General features: G+C 51.8%; 2 protein-coding genes across 2 annotated transcripts; one reads left to right on the top strand and one right to left on the bottom strand.

Moving 5' to 3' along the window:
* Positions 1-903: 903 nt before the first annotated feature.
* LOC104632952 (uncharacterized) lies at positions 904-4,353 on the bottom strand. The gene has a single exon (XM_010299006.2). The coding sequence runs from the start codon at positions 4,351-4,353 to the stop codon at positions 1,729-1,731; it is 2,625 nt and encodes an 874-aa protein (XP_010297308.2). The 3' UTR covers positions 904-1,728.
* A 9,071-nt stretch (positions 4,354-13,424) lies between these two features.
* Positions 13,425-20,449, top strand: CD8B (CD8 subunit beta). The gene is made up of 5 exons (XM_010303603.2): positions 13,425-14,093; positions 16,847-17,197; positions 19,038-19,133; positions 19,692-19,781; positions 19,897-20,449. Exons 1-5 carry the CDS (start codon positions 14,048-14,050, stop codon positions 19,935-19,937), a joined length of 624 nt encoding a protein of 207 aa, XP_010301905.2. The 5' UTR covers positions 13,425-14,047; the 3' UTR covers positions 19,938-20,449.
* The last annotated feature ends 2,053 nt before the right edge of the window (positions 20,450-22,502 follow it).

The following is a 22,502-nucleotide window of genomic DNA, read 5'->3' as shown; positions in this document are numbered from 1 at the left end:
CTTTAACCAATATAACTGTGTGTTTTCTGTGAGGCTTTGTTATGGGCAAAACGCAGGGAGCAGCAGAGGGGACCAGACACCAGGCGGGTGGGAGGCCGGGGGGGGTGGGAGTTCAACCTCCCATCCCAAGGGCGAAGGGGGTGTTTTCGCAGTGCTTGGAGGGGGAAAAAGGATTTCTGTGGTTTTAGACAATGATTTATTTATTCACATTTTCATGAGCTCAGTTATGATGTGTGCTTCTTAAGGAGAAGTGTCTTTATCAAACTCATACATTCAAGTTTTGCTTTTCTTTAAAAAAAGTATGCTATGGCAATGTGTCATTTCTTTGCACTTCCCAGCCTGGTGTCTGTGAAAAGTGGGGGGTTTAACTCATTTCTCGAGCTAGCTCAGCAGTTGCCTGCTGGGTTAAAGGCCAGTTCTTTAATCTTTTCATTTCAGCCTGGATTGCAAAGGGCTTTTTTGTCTGCGTAAAACCCCCCCATTCTCAGAGAGAGCAGCATCTCTGAGATGAGATCAGACACACGGGCTGGAAATGAGGTGGTTGATTTAATTGTTGAAATTGCCAATGTTTTAAAATCATCTGAGACCCCCGTGTATATTTTAAGGCTCCTTCTGGGTTCAGAGGTGGGGGGGTGATGCAGGATGGGAGAGGCAGCATGAAATAGAGGAGCGGGTTTGTGCCCCAGCTCAGAGCTCCACTCTACAGCCCCAGGCGGAAATCTTCGTGTTTCAGGGAATATTCTGCAGACAAAAAGCAACTGAGGGATGTTGGCCTATAAAAGCGGGGGGGGGAGCCCACATCTTTTCTTGTTACCAGAATTTCTCTTTACCAGTGTAGCCAAAGTTAAAAGCGTGGGTAGTGAGCAGCTGAACGGGCAGCAATTGAATAGACGGTCCGTCCTCTAACAGACAGATTTTATTGGGTACATGCACAACTACGCAAAACAAAGTGGTGATGTCCAGGCTCGGAAAACAAGATCTCACCAACCCGTTGGCCAGACGTCTTGGGAGTCTCAGGAACCCGGAGATAATTGCTGCAAAGGTCCATGTGGATTCAGCTCCTTTAAGTCCAAGATGATTACAGGGTCCTTCATACTGCTCATCTTATATTTTCTTTCCAAGTCTTTGAGGCTGGTAACATCTCTGCCATCTTCAGTGGGTGCTTTTGCACACTCAGGTATTACGTTCCTTTCTCTTTTCTTCCAAAGACACTGTCTTTGGCTTTCCTTGTTCCCTTTCTTCTGCTTAAGGAGTCTTAAATCGCACAAGAGCAGCGTCTTCATATAGCATTTGGGGATGGGAGGTTCAAAGACAAATTACTTATGCTAAGTCTTGCTTTTTTTTACTGTGAGGGTGATCAGACACTGTAACAGGTTTGCCCAGAGAGGCTGTGGAGTCTCCATCTGTGGAGACAGTCAAAACCCAACTGGACGCAGTCCTGGGCAATCTGCTCTAGGTGACCCTGCTTGAGCAGGGGGGGGGTTGGACAAGATCATCTCAAGAGATTCCTCCAATCTCAACCATTCCGTGATTCATGCCAACCACAGGCTGCTTGGCCTGCCCTCCCCTCCTGGATGGCTCTCTTATAACAGAGGAGGCCATCCCTCACATCAAGGTCTGGTATGGCGTGTGTCCCCACCGCTCAACGCCTACTGGGTTGCAGCCAACAGCGGAGCTAAAAGTTCTTCTTGGTGGCAAACACAGAGGCCAACCCAGTCTTGCCCTTGACTATGGTAGGAGGCGCTTGGCCAGCCCCAGTCTTTTCACCTGTTTGTCAATGCAGAGCTTCACCTGCCTCATCCAGTAACAAGTCACTACCATGGCAAAGCACACGCAGATTTGCATTAGCAGTATAACTACAACGGGGTGCAGCAGCGCGTTGAAGATGCCGGTGGCTGTGGGGGACCAGCCAAAGAAAATTTCCCACCAGTGGTGTTCTCCCACCCTCTTAATTCGTTCCATTACTTGTTTTATAACATTGCCATCATGATGTACAGTTATTAGGATCTTTTTAGCTTCTGCCTTAGCATTTTCTAACAGCTGCTGTAAAGTTGCATGCTCTAACATTTCCTTTACAAGTGACAAATCCATACCAATGGGGGTCGGGGTTATACTACGATACAAGGTGTAGTTTCTAATTAGCAACTGGCTAGTAAATACGGGCGGTTTATACACAAAATCACAGCCTCTAATAATAGCTACATTGCAAGCACACATATTCGAGTCATTAAACACAGTCTGATTATAAACTTCATTAATCTGCACGTATTTACACATTGTTCTAAAACACACGCACCCTTTCCCTACATACGCTAAGACGGTTTTATTACTGCTCTGGGGATTGATCTCAAAATGACACACCCCTTCTTTGGTGTCAAAACAAACATCACTCGCCTTAAGGGCATCATCTTCGCATATGAATCCCAGCCCCCTTTCCAAAATGCAGGCTTCCAAATCTACCGATTGCCATTTCCCACGAGATACCCTCGCCCACATGCGGTGCTCCAGGGGGTAGACCACAGACCCGTTTGTGTTAACCCCCAGGGCCACGATGGGATAGACCTTTTCGATGTGAGCCTCCGCCACAGTCAGAACGTGAGCGATGACTGCGTTGAGGACCTGGTCATGGGTGAAGTTGACGAGCCTCCACCAAGCTTGGAGCTGCCGCTCCTTCTCCGTGGCCGCATCCCACACAATCTTTCGGATCTCAGTGGGGAGGACGCCGTTGTCCCCATCTCTCAGGATACCTGCAATGACACTCTGCACCCACATCTGGGCCTGGATGCAACTAAGAGCAAGAGAGACGTTATTTTGCTCGATGCCCAGCACTTGCAACAGCACCTGGTGGTCTTTCTCACTTATTTGTTCCCAGGTGGGCAACACCTCTGACACGAGCCACTGCCCCATCCCCAGGCTGGCCAGGGATGAATTCAGGGGGCTGAGGAGGCCCTGCACACCTGAGGTGACAGCCTCCAACTTGTTGGCTAAGACCTCAGCGTTCATGCTGTTGAGGACTCCCAGCCCGGCGCCTCCTCCTCCCAGCGCCGTGGCCAGCAGGTCTCTTCTGGCCCGGGTCCCCTGGATGGAGCGGCTGTGGAGCCACGCCAGCCAGCCGGCGTGCAGGGTGGATAGGAAGGGGGTACAGTGCGGTCTGACGGAGGAAATGTTAACGGTGGACAGGGACAACACCACCTTCTTCAGTGACCTGACAGGTCCGGTCAGCAGCTCTTGGATGTGATTTTGCTTGACTACATAAGGGCCTATTTTGGAAATAAAAGGGCGCAAGACAGCAATGATGGTAAACTCTTTTTTAAATCCTTCGGGGCCTCCTATCCACCATGTTCCTCCAAGCTCGGGGGACATTTCTACACTCAGATTTCCTCGACACCACACCTGGAGGTTTATGACCAGATATGGGCAGCGTCCATAATCCTGATTATACCATGAAGCCTCCGTGCCTAATTCAGATCTATTAAGTGATTTGCTCTCGCGGAGGCAGTTTACTGGCACAACCCACCTGCGGCCGTTAGGGGCAGCGATAGTCACAGTGGTGCCATCGATTTGCATCGGGTCAGTTATACTTTCTTGGGAGTATTTAATTTCCAATTTTACTTGGTTGCCAACTTCAGCGTATTGGGCTGCATGCCAAGCCAAAAAATGGCACTTCGAGATCTTAACGGCAGCAAAGGAGTGCGTCGTGGTGCTAATCTGGAATTTAAAGGACAGCCCCACGCTGTTGTGGGCCCAGAGGCAGACCACAAACACTGGCTGGACCAAAGTAAAATTGTACCAACAGTCCAATTTTTCTACGGCACAGGTTTTTTTCTGATTCTTCTTTGTTTTTACTTCCGTTACAGAGATTTGAGTTACCCGCTGGTGAGTGGATCCATTAATTACCCTGCACCCTACCTTTATTTCTTGCCCCACCTTCCCCAGCAGCTGTGGAAGTCTGTTTGTGCTATCCCAGCCCCACTCATTTTCCAAGTACACCTCTGTCCCGTGCATAACCACCGTTGACAAATTTAAGCCTTTGTTAGAATTTAAACCCATGCTTCCCGTATATTTTATGTGAGCTTGAGACCAGGGCCAGTCGGTCCCAATTTTTGTGTACCTCCTAACTCTGTGCTGGGCTGTAGCCCGTGTTTCAGGGTGCCTTTCTAGGTGGGAACGACTGACTTTTTGTCTGAGATGCTGATGGGTTGGTTGGGCATGTTGGGTGCTCAGCGCTATGCACATACCAGAAAGCAAAGCAAATCCTGCAACCACAAATTTGAAAGCATTTTCCCCGCAGCACAAACAGGGCTGGTGATGCCACGAAGTTCGCCCTTCCCGCCGGTCGCAATCGCCTTCCATTTTCCTTTATCTGCAAAACATAAGCAAGACGGGCTCTCCAGCCCTATTAATTTCCCTTCCATGCTTTTAATTGTGAAGAATGGAACCATTTTTCCTGCCTTTTTGCCCCCTTTCTGATTTCTACCTGGTACATGGAGGGGCTGGCCTTGTTCACAACCCTAACAGGCCCCATCCATTGGGGTCCCAGCACCTCGTTCTTCTCTCTAACCCCCCGATACATTACCAGGTCCCCCATGTTCCACTCCACAGGGTGCAGCAGCACTCCCAGCTGCTTATCCATCTTAGGGATGTTGGTGTCCTGCACCGAAGCGAGCTGGTGGTACGTAGCCAACACCGTCCTCAACACGTCCTGGACCCACCTGTCCATCAGCACGCGGGGCTGCAGTTCGTCTGGCGGCTCCCCTCTTTGCCACCAGTGTCCCAGCAGCTTCAGGTCTCTTGCAGGAGGCAGTTTTGGGGGAGAAGGTGCTTGAGATGCCACGGCCCCCCGTAACGCCAGCAGGACCAGTGGGAGCTTCTGATCCCAGTCTTTCCTTTGCTGGTTCATAAGCTTCCTCAGTGCCATCTTCAGTGTTTGGTTGGGCCCCTCTGCTGAGCCAGGTTTCTGGAAATGCCCCGTGATGTGAAGCTTTTGCTTGATGCCCAGGGCCTGGCACACCCCTTTCGTGACTTCTCCAATGAAGCGTTGGCCGTGGTCTGAGTCGATCTCCTTTGGGATGCCCCACCGTGAGAAGATGTGCTCTACCAGGATCTTTGCGGTTGCACTGGCCGTGTTGTTTCGAGCCGGAAACGCTTCCAGCCACTTGGTGAAATTATCGCTGATCACCAAGCAATACCTGTTGCCTTGGGCTGTTTGGGGCAAAGGGCCAATAAACTCCATCTGCAACTTGCTCCACGGCCCAGAAATCCTCTGGTGGCCCAAGAGGGCTTTGGATGTTTTGGCATCAGGATTGTTGGCCGCGCACATCAGGCAGTTGCTGACGTACCTCTCCACATCCTCTCTCATTTCGGGCCACCACCCAGCACCTTGCAGCCTCACCATGGTCTTGTCTGTCCCCAAATGCCCCTGCTCGTGAGCCAGGGCCACCAGCTCGGTCCGCACAAGTTCAGGCACCACCCAGACCGGGAAGTCTGCCCCCTCCCTTCGTGCCAGGACCAGCCCTGAGACGTCCTTCCACACCTTGCACCCTTTATACTCTCTGCTCTGCACTAACTCCCAGATGCTGGGGTCTTGTGCCTGCAAGCCCAGCAGGTCCACGCTCTCCCAGTGTCTGCTGGGAGCCACCAACACAGGGCCATTCTTCAAAGGCTTGCTGGCCTTCCACATCAGCCCTTCCTTCGCACCTTGCTTGGCTTTGGCATCTGCCTCCTTGTTCCACTTTGCTTCCTCTGTTCCCTTCTTGTGGGCCTTGACCTTAATGATCTGGGCTGGTTGTAGCCTCTGCTCCGCCAGCCTCGTGAGGTACAGCAGCTTTTTGGCATAGGTGACAGGCTTGCCGTCGGCAGACTGCATGTCCCTCTCCCTCCAAAGCGGCAGCCACTCCAGCACCGCTCGCACCACCCAACCTGAGTCTGAAAATATGGCCAGTGGCTGGTCTGCCGGCGTATTTTCCAGGGCGGCCGTCACGGCCACCAGCTCGGCAGCCTGGATGGAGTGCGGCAGACACTTCCCCTTCACCACCTCCCCGGTGTCACGGTTGATGGCAGCGTAGCCTGTGTAGAGCACCCCTTCCTCGTGGTAGTTGGACCCATCTACGAACCACACGGCATAACCCCTCTCCTTGGCCTCCGCCAGGCTGAGGCCGCTCTCAAACAGGGGCGGCCGCCCGAGCTTGGGCTCGTCTGGGGGACCCCCCGGCTCCTCCCCATCCCTCTCTGCACTGATTACCACCCCGTAAGTGCCAGGAGAGGGCATCCCCGCCTCCCCGGGGACCTCCTTGTTGGTCAACGCCAACACCCAGTTGGCCATCCTGGGGCAGCGCAGGGGACCTGTGTCCCCCTTCCCCGACAAGAGGTACCTCACCGGGGCACGAGAGGTCCTCAGCAGCACCGGGGATGACCCCACCAGGTATTCCCAGTGCTGCAGGGCCCAGGTCAAGGCTAAAACCTCCCTCTCATAGTCAGTGAACTGCTGCTCAGCTGGTGTCAGGAGGCGCGAGGCATGGGCAACAGGGAGGAGGTGGGCACTGTGCTGCTGACTCAGGGTGGCCCGCAGCCCCCTCCCCGTGCTGGCCAGCTGCAGGACGTAGGGTCTGTCCCCCTGGGGACATGCCAGCACGGGGGCTTGTGCCACGCTCTCCTTTAAGGTCTTCACTGCCTCGTCCTGCTCTGGTCCCCATTCCCAGGGGGTGTCCTTCTTGAGGAGGTGGCAGAGGGGGGCAGCTTTCTCTGCATAGCCCTCAACGAACTCTCGTGAGAACCGCAGGAGAGCCAGGAAGGACCTCAGCGTGGTGGCATCAGCTGGCGCCGACACCTTCTGTATTAGCTCAACCCTCTGCTTCTCCAGCGAGCGCCCTTCCTCCCCCAGGGTCACACCTAGGTAGGAGACCTCTTTCCAGCAGAGCTGGGCTTTTGGGGGGCTGATCCTGAAGCCCGTCTTCTGGACAGCCTCTAGAACCTCTGCCAGCACCTCCAGGTTCTCCTCCTTCGTCTGGGTGTGGATGAGGATGTCACCAGCACAGGACAGCACGCTCTCCCGGTGGCTGAGCTTCTCCCACATCCTTGCCACATGTGCATGGCAGATGGCTGGGGCATTGTGGAAGCCTGGGGGGACTCTGGTGAAGGCAAATTGCCGTCCTCGCAGGGTGAAAGCAAACTTGTGCCAGGACTCAGGGTGCAAGGGGATGGCGAAGGACGGGCTGGTCAGGCTTAGCACTGAGAACCACTCGGATCCCTGGGAGATGGCTGCCATGATGTCGGGGTACTTGGCTACCGCAGAGGTCCGTAGTGGGGTGACACGGTTCAGGGCGCCGAAGTCGACCGTCAGCCTCCACGTTTTCCCATCAGCTTTCCGCAGGGGCCACACTGGGGCATTGCTGATGCTCTGCTGCTCCACCAGCACACCCTGCTCCAGCAAGGTTTTGACTGTGTCCCACAAGCCATCCTCAGCCTCAGCCGGGTACTGTGGCTGCGGCTGAGGAGGGGGATCTGGCCCTTTGACTGCCACAACAGTGTCAATCTGCCCACAGTCCAGCTTGCTCCTTGCCCACACCTGGGGGAACTGCTCTGTGACCCGTTTCACTCGGGGCTCCCACTCGGGGTGGACCAGGAGCTCAGGGGCTTTCACTGACATCACCCTGTGGCTCGCCGGGATGACAGGCGCATTGCTCTGGGGGCAGTGTAACAGCGCTTGGTTTGCCAGGTCCACCACCACCCCCATCTTTGTCAGCGCAGAGATAGCTAAAATTCCCGGCTTTCCCTTCATTTCCATTTTCCCAAATTTTTCAGACCCTTTGGCAGTCCCGATTTCAAAGGGTACGGGCCCTGTGAATGGCACTGAGGATTTTTGGCCATTCGGCCCTGTCAGTTCAATAATTTCAGAGGTTTGGAAGATCCCGGCTTCGCCGGGGGCCATATTCAGAATTGAATAAGAGGCACCAGTATCAATTAACATCACTTGTCCAAGCACCCCTCCTCCAATAGTTATATCAACTATCAGGCGCCCCCACGAATCGGTCTTAATCGGTGCCACAAAAAGGGGCGATGCGGGTGCCTGGCAGCCCTATTGCTGAGCCTTAGACCCCGGGTCAATCGGGTTGGAGCTGCTGTGCTTTTTGGCCTCGTGCAGGGCCAGTTTTCGGAAGAGCTCTGCATCCGGCAAGCCATCAATATCCTCCTGCTTCTCATATTTTATCAAGCGCTTCCTCAGCTCAGCCCGCCAAGGGTTGGATTTCTGAAACCTCAACCCTTGCTGGTTCTCCTTCCCCGAACCACCCTTGCCGTCAGGATCTTTTCGGTTGTCTCCTTGCATTTTTCTCACACCCGCATTTTGGAAGGACATGGCTGAGGTTTTCCCTTTCTTCCCCCCCAGCATGTACCCTGGGAAGGCCTGCTTTTGCAGCTCGAAATTCTGAGTCAGGATCTGCTCCAGCTCTGACAGCGGCTTCCGGGCCGCATCTCCACCAGCAATCACCCGCAACGGGGGCGTCAGCCCCACCACGAGCGGCTCCTTGAATTCAGGCCTGTCAAAATCGAGGGGAGAGTCTTTCGAGCCAGGTAGCCCGGCCATCTGGTAGAGCATCTTCTTACGGTTAACGTAAGCATCCGGACGCTCCTCTGGGTTTTGCTTCTCCTGGTGGAAAAGCACTAAGGGGTTGACCTCAGGGAAGAACACCTTCAGCACAGCGGACTGGACATCCCCAATGTCCTGTACGTTACCCATCTGCACGTCCCCCGGCAGTGCTGCGAAATCGTCTGGTTTCATGCACTTTCTCACCACGTCTATCAGGTCACTCACCGAGTTGCCGCTCTGGCACCTGGGCAGCCGCTGTGCCCTGGACAGCCAGTTGACAGCTGTCTCCTTCGTCAATGGCCCCAGCATCTTCCCCACCGTTTTGAGCTGCTCGGGGGTAAACCAGAGCACAGGCCTGTTGGTGTCTATGGCATGGAGCGGGCCATGGCCAGCTGGCTCATCGGGGGGGTTCTTTTTAATTTTGGAAGCTTCCACCTCCCCTCCCTGTAGCTGACACATCTCCTCTCGCAGAGGAGCGTAGGGGGATGGCCTGGTGGGGCCATTGGCACTCCACACATCATCCTCGTAGTCATAGTGAGGCGGGTGCGGGTCCAGGGAGTCCTCCCCTTCACCATTACCAAACCGGCTCCTCTTGCCTTGGATGGCAGCCACGATGCCCCTCGACACCCCCAGCTCTGCCTGCAGCTCCTGGATCTTGGCATGGCATACCTTGTGATCGGGGCCGGTGCCTCGGTCCCGCTGGACGTCCTGCAGGACCGCCCGCACCGCGCTCTGGGCATCATGGGTCTCCCCAATCCACTTCCCAACCTCCTTCTCCAGCTCCTCCGTTTTCAGCTTCTCGTAGCCCAGCTTGCTCTCCAGCCGGGTGATCTCCACCGCGCTCCGCAGAGAGTCCCCACACAAACCCTGCACCTCTGCCCGCAGGTTGTCCACCTGCATTTTGAGCTCACCCTTGGCCTGCTCCAGCGTCTGCACACTCTCAAGAGCTTCCTTCAGCAATTTGGACAACTCCCTGCTCACCATCAGCAAACCCTGCAAGGCTGCTCGCTTCTTGCACTTGTTTGTGGGTTTGGGCTTTTTGGTCTCCTCTGACCAGCTCTCCCACTGCTGGCAGAGCTGCTGGTATGCCTCCGGGCCCTGGAAGGCCCCCGGTGACCAAACTGGGGGAAGACACTTCTGGAGCACAAACTGCTCCAGCTTCCAGTTACTAACGATATCAGTCATCATAGTGAGGGGAACGAGATCCAAGACGGCTCCGTCTTAGGACAAAGCTACCATAACACCAGCACCACTGACCCACCCACAGAGGAAGGCTGCGACCCCACGGCCCGCCCCTCCGAAAAGCCCCCCAAGGAGATGCCGAACCTGGTAGCAAGGGAAGGGGAAGGTGGGGATGGGTGGCCGCGGCCGAGCAGGCAGCTGCCGCAACTCGCTGGCTCCCGAGGAGGGAACGGGGAAGGGATGCGGGAACGGGTGAAACGAAGCAGAGGGGTAGTAGGATCCCGATAATAAGATCTCACCAATCCGTGGCTGGATGTCCTGGCAGTCCTGGGGACCTGGAGACGATCGCTGCAGAGCTCTGGTGGATTCGCCACCTTTAAAGTCAAGGTGGTCGCAGGGTCTCACTCCGGTGGCTTTTTATAGCCATGGCAGGTTGTTGTTTTGAGCTGGTAAGGCCTCTGTTTACTTCCTCAGTGGGTTTTCCTGCTGCAGATGCTGTATCCCTCCCCCTGTCTTCCCAAGGACACTTTCCTGGTTTTTTCTTATCCTCTTGGGCACTGATTAGAACTGGAATCACACGGTAGCAGCTGCTCTGCCCCTTATCTCTTTTGGGGGGGGGGGGGCGGGGTGGGGGCCAGGATTAGTCACTGGTCGTTCATGCTAACTTCTGTTTGCACCAAGTGCCCAGAAGAGGGAGAGCTGGAGCCTGTCCCCACAGCATCCATCCTCCCAAATTCCCACGAGGGCCTCCTCGCTTGCTGCACACTTCATTAACACCTCGGTTTTGGGGGGACATCACACACGGGGCTCACACCTGACACCTGTAACACACACGGTCTCCCCAAGCCCCTACCTCTGAGCACAGATCTGCTTGCTGGGCAGAGGCAAGATGGCAGGAAAATTCACACAGTTTGCAATTGAGATCCATTTTGGCATCTGGACTTCGAAAGCAGTGGGTTTCCATGCCACAAACCAGCCCACCGCACGCTGGTGTGTACCTTGGGGGTACCTCACGACGTGTCAGGAGCCTTGACTGTGATATTGCATCAGCTGAAGTACAGCTGTAAATCTGCACCTGCGAAGGCAGGCAGACACCCCCAACCTTGTCCTGCAAACCACGTCTTGGCTCAGAGCAGTTTAGAAAAGAAAACTTGACCCACTTGATTTATTCTTTTCCTGCTGTTACACTGAGAAAGAGGTAGTACTCATCCTACTCAGTGAAAATGCTATCATCACTTTCATCACTGCCTTTCCCCCTAATGAACTACTCCAGAAACTGCGCTCTTCCCTGGAACAAAATAATTTAAAAAAACTTAAAAAGCAAAAAAATATTCACCTGTGGCTGTTTGAGTGCTGGATGGAGTTTTTATCCAGCAGCCCATTATCCCTACCAGGCCCTTATTTCCAGGTACTGTGGTACCAGCTTTTTTGGACGAGGCTCAAGGCTGAGCAGCCCTCCCCAGTCCCAAAATTGAGCTCTTGTAGCCCTGAAAGCACAGAGGGAATGGATTTTTCCTTATTTTTATGCAACTGTTCCTCCAGCTTGGCATTTACAGCCCAGCTGAAAATACCTCTGCTGCAACACGGAGGTTTAACAGAGATGAAACCCCAGCCAGGTTCTGCCTCTTGTCTGTAGATCCCTTTCTTCTACTCCAATGTTTTGCTCCAACCCTCCCAGAGCAAACACTTTTCTTTAAAGAACTCATCATCAGGAGGAAAAAAAAGATTAAAAAAATATAACAAAACTGGTGAAAGCACAGGGAATTAGTGTCGGCATGATGAGGTGCGCAGGATTCAGGCTGAGAAAAAGAAGAGGGGCGAGGAGGAGACCTACAGGGCAAGCACTGAGATGGGGGGCTGGGGGCTGGGGTGGTTGTCTTTCATTTCAGAAGAAGAATAAATCCCCCCTAGAAATTGTGCAGCCGAATAATGCAAATAATACACCGAAATTCAGTGATCCCCCCCATCTTGGCCCAGCCGTGAGCCAAACACTCGTGATTAGGAGCTGCTGTACCCCAGCAAGGTCATCAACAAATCTTGCTTGTGTTAACAGACCAGTTCAACTTACACCTTTTTTTTCCTCCCCTATTTTCTTCCCAGGACAGCAGACCCAAACAATGTGGGGATGCTATAAACAGCAGCTGCACTCCTGCACGTCCCCACAGTGCTTTTATTTTTGTTGGCGATAGGCTGCCAGACAAAGGCATCCCACCTCCAAAATGTTTTCTCATAGGAGCAACACCCAGTCCTGAGAACAGCTTGGCCGCCAGTAAATAACTCAACTTCGTATAAACAGCAGCTTCAAAATAATTAAAAAGGAATCCCTGTTCCAGCACACACAATATGCTTTTGCATTGCAAATATTCCTTTTTATTTCCATAGGAGACACCCTATAAGTAAAAGTGCTGCAGGGAAGCATGTCTAAAGCTGCTATAATGGCCTGGGGAATCCTCCCAAGCCAAAATATCTGCTTAGAAAACCCAAAATACCTACTTAGACAACCCAGTGTCACTGGCCTTGCAGCAGCCCAGTGTAACATGCCCTGTGTCCAAGGCTGTAACGGTGACAAAAGCCGCCTCTGGGAGCACTTTGGTCTTGGCCAGGAGGCCAGAAGATGTTCCAGGTGACAGCAGCGGTGAGAAAGGGGGATGCAGCCATTGCAGCAGCCAGGGACATTGGGCTCAGCTCTCCAACTTCACTGTAGGGATAAAGGGAAAATTCACTTGCAGTGGCATTTCTCATATTAAGCAACCCACCCCCCGCCCCCCCAGAAAAAAAGAGGTTCCTACACCCAGTTCTGGAGAGGTTCCAATTTGGGAGTGAGGGGAAAGGCAAGCAAGGAGAAGGAGGGGAGAAGGAAGGGTTGCTGCACACCGGGGGGGGGGCTCACCTCTGAAAATGAGCCCTTAAAAGCACTGAAATGCATTTGAAAGCACTGAAATTACGTTCTCCTCCAGGAAAGAGTTAAGGAGCCATTCAGCCCACCCTAAATTTTAGCAGCCGAGCCCTTCGTGGCAAGGCTTTTGGTGGTTAGCAACCCGCTTTGGGCAGGAAATTATTTTAAACAGAAATGGGGAGGGGACATGTTATAGCAGCATGGAAAAATCTGGTACAAAATGGACAAAAATATTGCACTGCATGAGATGCAAAATCGTTTTTCCTATTTGTCCACCAACGCAAATCCCAGGGGAGATTTCTCGGTGCCCCCACATGAGACCCTCCCCTGGAAATCCCCCCTCACCAGGGAGCCAGCCCCAGGGAGATGCTGAGGCTTTGTCAGGACCATGAGTATTTGCACAAGTAGGGCATAAAAAAACCCCAAACCTTGCTTGGCAGCCAAGGGAGCAGTAAATAAATAAAATTAATTTTTTTTTTCCCCCCAAACATGGAAATATTGAAGGCTGCTGACACCAGTTCACCCCTGTAATTTCACATCACATATTTCACTCTCCAGATCCTAAACCCTAAGTGCTTCAAATCTCTCCTTCCTGAAGACATTTCAAAGCCACTCTGATATTTTATCTATCATTTAAATATTTCTGCGTATGAAATATGCTGGTTTCACAGCTACCAATGCAGTGAGGTGGGGAGCCCCAGCAGAATTTCCTTATTTTTGTGGTTTTTCAGCCACTACATTTGTTTGAGGTTTCTTGCTCTTGGCTTCAAAGTTTTCTGTGATGCCTCACACCTCTGCTTTATGGCGAGCTATTTTGGCGTTCATCATTTTCCAGGCCCGGAGAAAAACACCTCCCGCTAAAGACTCTGCTGAAGAAAACAACCCTACAGCTCAAATTGCATCTTCTCCTTATTTTGAATGCATTTTGATTTCATCAGAGGAGAAACTAGCAAAAATTCATCCTCTCCTGTTTTTATTTTTAATGCCAAGCTCCTACATTTGTCATTTTTCAGTTGCACAGAGCTAGATTAAAAGAAGGAGGAGAAGCTAGGTGATGAAATATGAAGAAATCATAATTAAAAATCAGTAAGTTTTCATTCTTTTTCTTCCTAAAGGAGATTTCAGGGGATCCCGTGCAGTGCTGGAGAGGCGTGCGGGGCCGCTGCCCTGGTGCACACCTGGTTTGGGGGTTCGGTGCAGAAGAAGCTGCCGGGCTGAGGCTCCAGGTGCTGCCGCAGCAGATGCTCTTTGGCAGCCATCGGCGAGACATCTGCGCTGACACGGGGAGGAACCTACCGGTGTGAAGCCAGCCCTACCACCAAGAGGTGGCCGTGCGTGGAAAGGGGGAGCTGGCACAAAACCCCTCCGTCGGTGACTCCACCGCCATGGCCCGGCTGTGGCTCCATCTCTGCATCTGCCTCCAGATCCCAGGTAAGAGGGACACAGCTCTTAAGGGTTGAGGGCAGCTAAACTCATGTTGGAACCTTTCCTCCAACCTGCTCCGGCACGTGGGATGCATTGCACAGCGTCTGGATGATGGAAGGTTAAATATACAGGCATCGTATAGATCTACAGGATATTATTACCTATCACTGCATAATTTTGGACAATGCCCTTAACAACATGCTTTAACTTTTGGTCAGCCCTGAAGCGGTCAGGCAGTTGGACTAGCTGATCGTTGTACGTCCCTTCCAACTGAAATAGTCATATTCTATTCTATTCTACATATAGTGCAATATATAATGATATAGACACTTCGGAATTTGTGTTTACTGCACCTTAGTGCAGACAGACTGTGGGAAGCTGCTGATGGAGAAGTTAAAGTAGCACCTATCTCTGCTGCCTGTGTAATGCGAAGACGATAAATATTCCATCAAATTTTCTTCTAAATCTCTCCAGGGACTGAACGTTTCCCAAGGGCCACAGCTGGAATTGCTGTGTTATAAAACCCAGCTGCCTTCTGCTTATTGCAGTTGCAGGAACTCTAGACCAAATATACAAGTCAATGTCGCAGCAAGGTGGTAGAATTACACTTTACAGGACAAATTGTGCCATCAGTTCTTAGGTGAAAATTATTGAGAGCTTGAAACACCCATTAAATGTATATATTAGGGTGGCGGCCCAAGTTGGCCCCCTAGATGTTGCCCAGTCGGGGTCCACGGCCGCCCAGCATCCTCGCTAGAGGCTGTCAGGACTGCTGGGTGTTTTGTTCATGGTGTGTGATGGTGATCCAGCCACGGCGTAACACCTGACAATCTGGCAGCAAACAGCCTGAGGCACTTTATCAACACCTATATACAGCTAATAATATCCTATAGATCTATACAGTGGGGTCCCAACTGAGAGAACCCGAATAAATTAGAGTTTGCTACGCATGTGCAAAGGGAACAGGGACTGCTTTTGGGGTGCTGCAGGCTGGTCTGGCTGAGCACATGGAAAAAAACCTGTCCCACTCCAATTCTCCGTAGTCTCCTGTGAGAATATACACCAGGAAAGGGAACAGGGAGGTTTTGGGGGATGAAGGTGCAGCAGAGGATGAACTTTTCTACTCTGGCTTTCTCCCAGCTCACCCTGCTGGAGCTTGATCTCTGGCTCAGAGCAGACCTGAGCGTTTTCCAGGATCCCTTCTCATCCCTTCTGATTCGTGTAATATCTCTCCAACAGCTCAAGTAAAAGGTTTTCACAGGGAGGTTAGATTTCCCATGCTCAGCAGAGCAAGATCTCAGGGCAGCCAAGGGGACTCTGAAGCCACCATGCCCCATGGCCACACACATTTCATCCCCTAAAAATCCACACGGGTGTTTGCCAGAGCAAAGTTTGTGAGGATTGCACTCCAAACCCTGAAAATGATGTATTTTAGTAATAAGGAAACATTTATATTGTCACAGCACGAGAGCAGGGGGTGAAATGCTGTGGCTGCTGTGCAAAGCCTGAATTTTGGCATTGCAACGTCAGGGCTGAAGCTCGCTCATCTCTGCAGCACCCCGGCAGCGAAGGGGTCATCGGTGCGGGGCCAGAGGAGGGCTATGGACCTGTATCAATCAGCAGAGCCCTCTCCTCTGCTTGTCCCCATCAGGGACATGCAGGACATGGGCCAAGGGGATGACTTCAGATGTTCTTGTGGTCATGCAAACCCATTCCCACATCACTGGTTTTGCAGGGCTGCATGAAGCTGTTTGCAACTACTGTAAGTAGCTTTGGGATTTTGAAGGAACAGGGACAATTTAAAGTAAAAAAAAAAAAAGCCAAAACCCATGTTTTGTTGAGCTATTTGCATGGCTGTAGAACTCATCTGGGAAAGACGGGGGAAGCAAGAGCATCCTTATCTTCAGGGGGCTGTTTTTCACTTGGGTTTGGAGTATCTGCAGCTTTGTAGGACTGTTTGCTGAACAGAAAGGATCACAAGTCACCTGTTATCCTTTTCACAAGGACACATCCTCGCTCACACACAGACACCGCTCACATCTGCCCAGGCCAAACACGACTTGGATAATTTCCACAAAAGCTGCAAAGCCCAAACACAGAGATGCGATGTCAAACCGAAGCTTTCAACCCCACTGCTACCCCTCACTCCCTCTCATTCCCTAGGTCTCGAAATTCAAACAAAAATAACATCCTCTGAAAACTAATATCAGATTGGCTCATTTTGAGATGTTTTGCACATTTTTTCGTCTTTTCTGCATCTGAGATGCAATCTGAAGTTTATTGGTGTTGCTTTTGTTGGAACAAAAATCTGGCAAATAAGTTAAAAGAGGCTCAAAAAAATCTGCTGAAACAGAGGTGAAGCCTCCCCAAAAAATGAGAGAGAAAAGGAGGCAGCAGAGCAGCACCCACAGGAGCAGGTGGGGGTGCCCTTCCCTGCACATACGGACCCCAGGACGCCCTCAAAATCATCCCTCCATCCCTCTCCCTGCCACTGAGCCTCCTCCCTAGATGAGTGCTTACAGGACAAAAATCTACCTGTATAACTAGGCTTGATCAAAAAATAGCTGGGGAACCCAAAAGGGCCTCTGAGGGAATATGGGCTGAGGTTCCTGAGAAAGATGCTCCTGTTTCTCGCTTGTGTGATCCCCTGGTCTGTGACTGTTTGATCTTATTAAGCCCGCAAAGAAAATTTGTACTTTACATGGAAGAAAAATAATGAAAAGAAAATAATAACTATGTATTTCTGTCTTTTTACTCAGGTTTCTGTACAAATCTACTTTTATCCCAGATTCCAGGGCATATTTTAGCCCAAACTAACAATAAAACAGAAATCATCTGTGAGCTGAAGAAGGAGCACGTTGGGGTGTACTGGTACCGCTGGAGCCAGGAAAGGCAGAATTTTGAGTTCTTGGTATTTTTCAACCTGTTGGGCAAAGCCACGTATGGCACAAACATCAGCCAGGACAAGTTTAGTGTCCAGAGTGCGAGTTCCCGCACCTCCTACAGCCTGCACATCAGCCACCTCCATGCCTCGGACAACGGCACCTATTACTGCTCCATCTCCCAGTCCTCCCAGCTCCTCCTGGGCAGTGGAACACGGCTCGGTGTGGGTAAGCATCACCCCCGGGGCTCCAAAATGTATCACCAGCAGACTGTGATGAGGTCCCCTAGGTAAGGGGTGATGCATGTTGGTAGACCTTTCCCGATTTTGAAATGCTCTGGGGTTTTTGTGGAGAGACCTATGAGACCAGATAAGTCAGAAAATACAGAAAACAGCTATATTTTTAGGTCAGCCGCATGTGACAGTCCTTTTGCCACCAACAGTTGCTTTGCTGTGGTCATGCCTTGAGTGCTGTGTTGGTCCTAGTGTTTTAGGATTTCCACGGGAATGTGCTCAGCGTCCATATTGGAATGCCCTGTATTTTTCTTGTCCTCTGTGGTGCTTTGGATGAGAGACTGGATATGTGCCCTGCTCTGCTCCTGGGTCCTCTCGCACCCCAGTTCTTCCTTACCCTTCCTCCAAGTGACAAGAGCAGCAGCTTCAAGGCCAGAGGACATCATCCCTCGCATCGCTGGGGTGGGTCTGAGTGCAGGTTTCAAGCCCATCCTTCACATAAAGGATTGAATTGGGATTTATTCCTCAAAGGTTTCAACCCACCATCACTGGGGACCTCCAACCAGAAATCTGCAGGTGACGTTGGGGGAATGATGCTTTACAGACCCTGGATCATAAAACAGCTCTTTTCAACCCATTTTCCCCTTGACCACCGAGCAGGAGGTGGTGTAGAAAAACGAATGTGTTTGAAGTAGGATTCAGCCCTTTCTTTGCAGACTTTTAGGGATACAAATAACTTATTTAACCAAGATGTAGCTACGGCTGCTGGCTCTAAATCATCCCCACTGTCTGAACCTTTCTGGGTTATTTTTGCAAATATGCCCTGCACCTTGAGCTGGCTGAGAAATCCCTTTCGGATTCTTGCCGATTTGAAGAAAAGCTGGTTTAAGATAAAGGAGAACTGGTTTTTTTGTCAACTAGGCACATATCTATGTTCAAAGCAAAGCATGAAAAACAGGGATGAAATTCAGCATGATCAAGGACACTCCAATTTAAAACTAAACATCAGCAGGTGCTCGGGGAGGACTCAGGCCTTGCTAGATAATTTCTTTTTTTTCCTTTAGTACACATGATAAACCAAATTATCTTTCAGTTCCTTTTCTTTAAGCCCATTGTAATGTAAGGGAGAAGTTGTCCAGATAAATCCCAGAAACCTGATGTCTCACTTTTCCGTGTAAAAGAAAGGTAGTTTCCATAGGAATTTCAGTCCTGGATGGAAGCAGAAAAAAATAGTTTTGAATCACTCAAAATTTTGAAGAGGCGGAGTTTGAGCGGTCAGATGTACAGCTATTTAATGACATTACTGGGATATTTTCCTGACCAATTTTACAGAGATAAATGTGCTCCATTATAACTCAGATACACCCTAATAAATCATGCCCTCATTTTATCAGACAATAAAAATAAAAATCCAATTTTGAGTAAAGATTAGAGCAACCTGAATACAGAAAAGAAAATATGCAGGGATCCCTTAAAACCTCCTGGTGCTACTGAAATATCCTGCTACTCGTGATTTTGTGCAACACCGATGAAATGGTGCCTGGCAGTAAATGTAGCTCAGGAAAGTTTCCTTTTTCCCTTCCTTAACCTTTTGCCCTTGTTTCCTGGTACAGTGTTTTATTAGTGCTTTTTCAAGCTCTTGGTAACTTCTGTAGCCACCAAGAAGTTCAGGTCAAGCTCCTGGCACCTCCAGATAGACCAGCTCTTTGCGGGGGTCCCCAGATGGGGTTAATTTTAAAAGCTAACATTTTCAGCCCTTCTTGCCTGCTACTTGAGATCTCCACTGTCCTCAGTGCCATACTGACCATCCTCTTCTCCTCCTTATCCTTATCCAGTTGATGTTTTGCCTCTGCCTCCGAAGACCACTCAGGCACCACTCTCTCAAAAGCCTGTGCGCTGCGTAACCAAAAGCAAAGCCGCCGTCAGGAAAGGTACGGCACCGGGTTGGCTTGCAAAAGGGTGTTGCTGAGCTCCTGAGGGTCTCCAGGGTTCAGCTGGAGTTTGTCCTGGGGTGGGGGCAACTTCAACATGACCCTGCAGGGATGGGCATCTGGGTCCACCTAGACCCACCGCTCTGGATGGAACTGACCTCTGCCTTTAGGAGTGGTCCCCTGGGATATAGAAGGGTTTAGGGGCCAGGCTGTATTTCCATTTAGCTCTGCCTAAGCTCTGGTGTCCCTTGGGTACACAGCCCCTGCGGGTGCAGCACCAGTCCTCCAGGCATGGTGAATTCCCATGCCAGAGAGGACACCAGGAAAAAGATTGTCATGACTCATAGTTAAGTTCCCTGCAATGCTTTTGGGGTGTAATGCATCCTCCAAGGGATACCCCAGGGTGATGGTCATGTCCTCCACTCCTCCTGAGGACCTGCCTTGCTTTTCTCCCCTCCCCACCCCACCCTTCATCCCCCAAAGCTGCTGGGGCAGGATGGTGCTGGGTGCTGAGCTGGGGGTGGGGAGGTCCACACCATGTCTCCTCCTGCTCTCCAGGTGCCTGCAGCCCCCTGGTCTGGGTCCCCCTGGCCGCCAGCGTCCTGGTCCTCCTGCTGAGCCTGGTCCCCACCACCTACCGCCTCCACCGTAAGCATCCCACCACCCTGAGGACGATGAGGGGTGTCAGGCTCCGGCACAGCCCGGGAGAAGGATGGGGAGCGAGGAGGAGGTCCCAGGGCTGACGGACACTGTCTCTCCCCAGGTCTACGGCGGAGGCTGTGGCTTCGTATCCACCGGCAGTAAATCCCACTGGCTCCCCTCGCCTCAGGCTGGCAGGGAGAAGCTACAGGCTCTCCCCTGCACAGTGCTGAGCTCTGCCTGGATGTGACCCAAGAAGGATGTTACAGGGGGCAGACATGGCCTTGCACTGCAAGACGGACATTTCTTTCCTGCGACAGACCACGACTTTAACATTTTTCCTTGACACAACAGCTGGTAACTGGACCGGGCCAGATCCTGCAGCACGCTGAGCATTTCTGAAAGGGCACTGAGCAGGGTGAACACTGTGGCTCTGCACCAGGGCTGATGTACTGAGGGGATCCAGATGGGCTGGAAAGATGCTCTGAGAGCTTCTTGGCTCTCCTCTCTGCCCATGGGCCATCACAAAGATTTCGTTTGCTCCAGCTAATGCTGGCTGATAAGACTTTGCTAACGCTCTGAGAGCAACCAGCAGACAGCAGGGGCAGGTCACTGCACGGCTTGTAAAGGCCCCGTACAGGCACATTCATTAGAAATAGCAAATATACCACTCAACTGTGTTGCTCTTCAGGCTGATGTCTTGTGGCTGCGCTCAGTGCGGGACATGGCTGTGTGGCGAGCGAGGAACCATGGCCTCCGCCCGAGCAAGAGTGAAAGCAGAACAGCTCCAGGGGGAGGCAGGTCTGGGAGGGCACCTTCTCCCACAGGAGATCGCAAACAGCCAAGAGTGGGAGTGAAAAGCCAGACAACGCGATGTAGCCAAGGCCGAACACCTGGCACAGCCTGAAGGCCAGCACCCCCTCTGAGAGCAAAGGGAGGCAGCCAGGCCCAGCGGCGCGGTGCGCCGGCGGGAATTGCCCCAGGCGATGCCCGTGTGTGCCGAGACCTGAGCAATGCCAGAGTGTCTGACCCCCAAGCGTGCTGAGCCCCGAGCAGCGCCCGTGTGGGCCGAGCCCCAAACGACGCTTGGGTATGCTGAACCCTGAGCGTGCTGAGCCCCGAGTGATGCCAGAAGCAGGGGAGGTCTCCCCAGGGATGTTAACAAGGCTCAGCCCCTGCCTGGAGCTGCAAGGCTGACGTGGGGCTGGACATTTGACATCTTGCTGAGTGCAGGCAGTGGGCGCTCGCTCTTAGGTGCATCCGCAGCCCCGCGTCTCTGCTGAACTACAGGCACCAGCGCAAGGCTGGATCAAGGGGAAGGTGGTCCAGACACCTCCTGTCCCCAGCATGGGTGGGAAGGCCAGCAGCTATTTTTACTGCTGGGGAAGCAGCAGGGATCTCCTGTCCTGCACATTGCCTGTGTCCTTACAGCTGCCCACAAGCCAAGGGTTGATGTGGCTCCAGAGTCCCCAGGGCCAGGGCAAATGCGGGCATGGGAGGAGCACATGCGGGTGGAAAGCATGGCAGTGGCACAGAGGTGTCCCTCTGGCCTTACCCTGCTTCCCCTCCCAGCCACAGGGATCTGCCACTCCCCACTTTAATATACATTTTTCCAGAGGACTTGGTCTCACACCTGGCCATGGGTGCTCCTTGCGATGGATATTTCCCATAAGTGATGCAGTAGCCCATGCTGAGCCAGCTTTCCCAGGCTGCGATGCTAACCCAGGGTCTCAGGCCACCCAGCTGATGGCTGCAGGGGACAGTGACCCCAGACCCCATCCCACCGGGGATGCTGCAGGGAGGGGTCCCCGAGCATCTCTGTTTCCAACACATCATACCAGCAGCATGTTTTAGCCTCTGTGAAAGCTCAAATGAATTAAACCCACCGTTTATCTACCCTACAAGCACTTGGTGCGCAGAGCTTCACCCAGAGCAGATGATTTTTAAGAAAGATAAGTATTATTACAGGACAGGTATAAGGAAACCTCTTTGAAACTTCCCATTGGCAAAGCTTTATTATTTCAAAAAACAGAGGTTTTCCCTTTACTGCAGCTGCTTTTGAAATCCCAGCTCTGTTTCCCACACTTTAGGCATCCTGATCGTACTGTCCATACCTGCTTCACCTCTCAGCCAGCACAGGAGATGGCTTCCCATGGCCAAGCAGCCAGGGATGGGTCCGGGCAGCAAAAGTCAGGCTGCGACAGCCCAATCCTCCTTTCCTACAGGAAGGTGAGCAGCCTTGTGGATAACCCTGCCTGGTCCTCTCCTCCTCCATCCATCCTCACGCTCAGGCCATGCCCACAGTGTCCAGCCCTCGCTGAAACCACCTGGGATTGCCTTGATAGACTTCAGCCACCGGATAATCCCAACTTCAGTAATACCCATTCAAAGGATGGGGATTTACCCCTTGGCTCTCTGACCACTGGTGATTAACTGTAACAGGCAGCAAAGAATTTGAGTAAATTCTGAATTCCCCACTTTGACTTCATTGTTCCTTTGTAAATTAGAAAAAACAAAACAAACCAACCAACCAAAAAAAAAAAAACAAACCACCCCCAAACAAACACAAAAGACAAAAGACAAACCAAAAAAACCCAACTTCATCATCATCTCTGTGCAATGAAAACAGGAGGGGACAGCAACAATCAAGGATGCTACATGTCCTGTTGAAACACAGGTTTGAGTGGTTTAGCAATGGAAATAATGAAAAAAAATTAGTAATCCCTGTAA

The sequence above is a fragment of the Balearica regulorum genome, chromosome 4 (genome assembly GCF_011004875.1).
Source record: "Balearica regulorum gibbericeps isolate bBalReg1 chromosome 4, bBalReg1.pri, whole genome shotgun sequence".
Classification (NCBI taxonomy): domain Eukaryota; kingdom Metazoa; phylum Chordata; class Aves; order Gruiformes; family Gruidae; genus Balearica; species Balearica regulorum.
The sequence above is the reverse complement of the archived record's forward strand: the minus strand, read 5'-3'. Positions and strand labels throughout refer to the sequence as shown.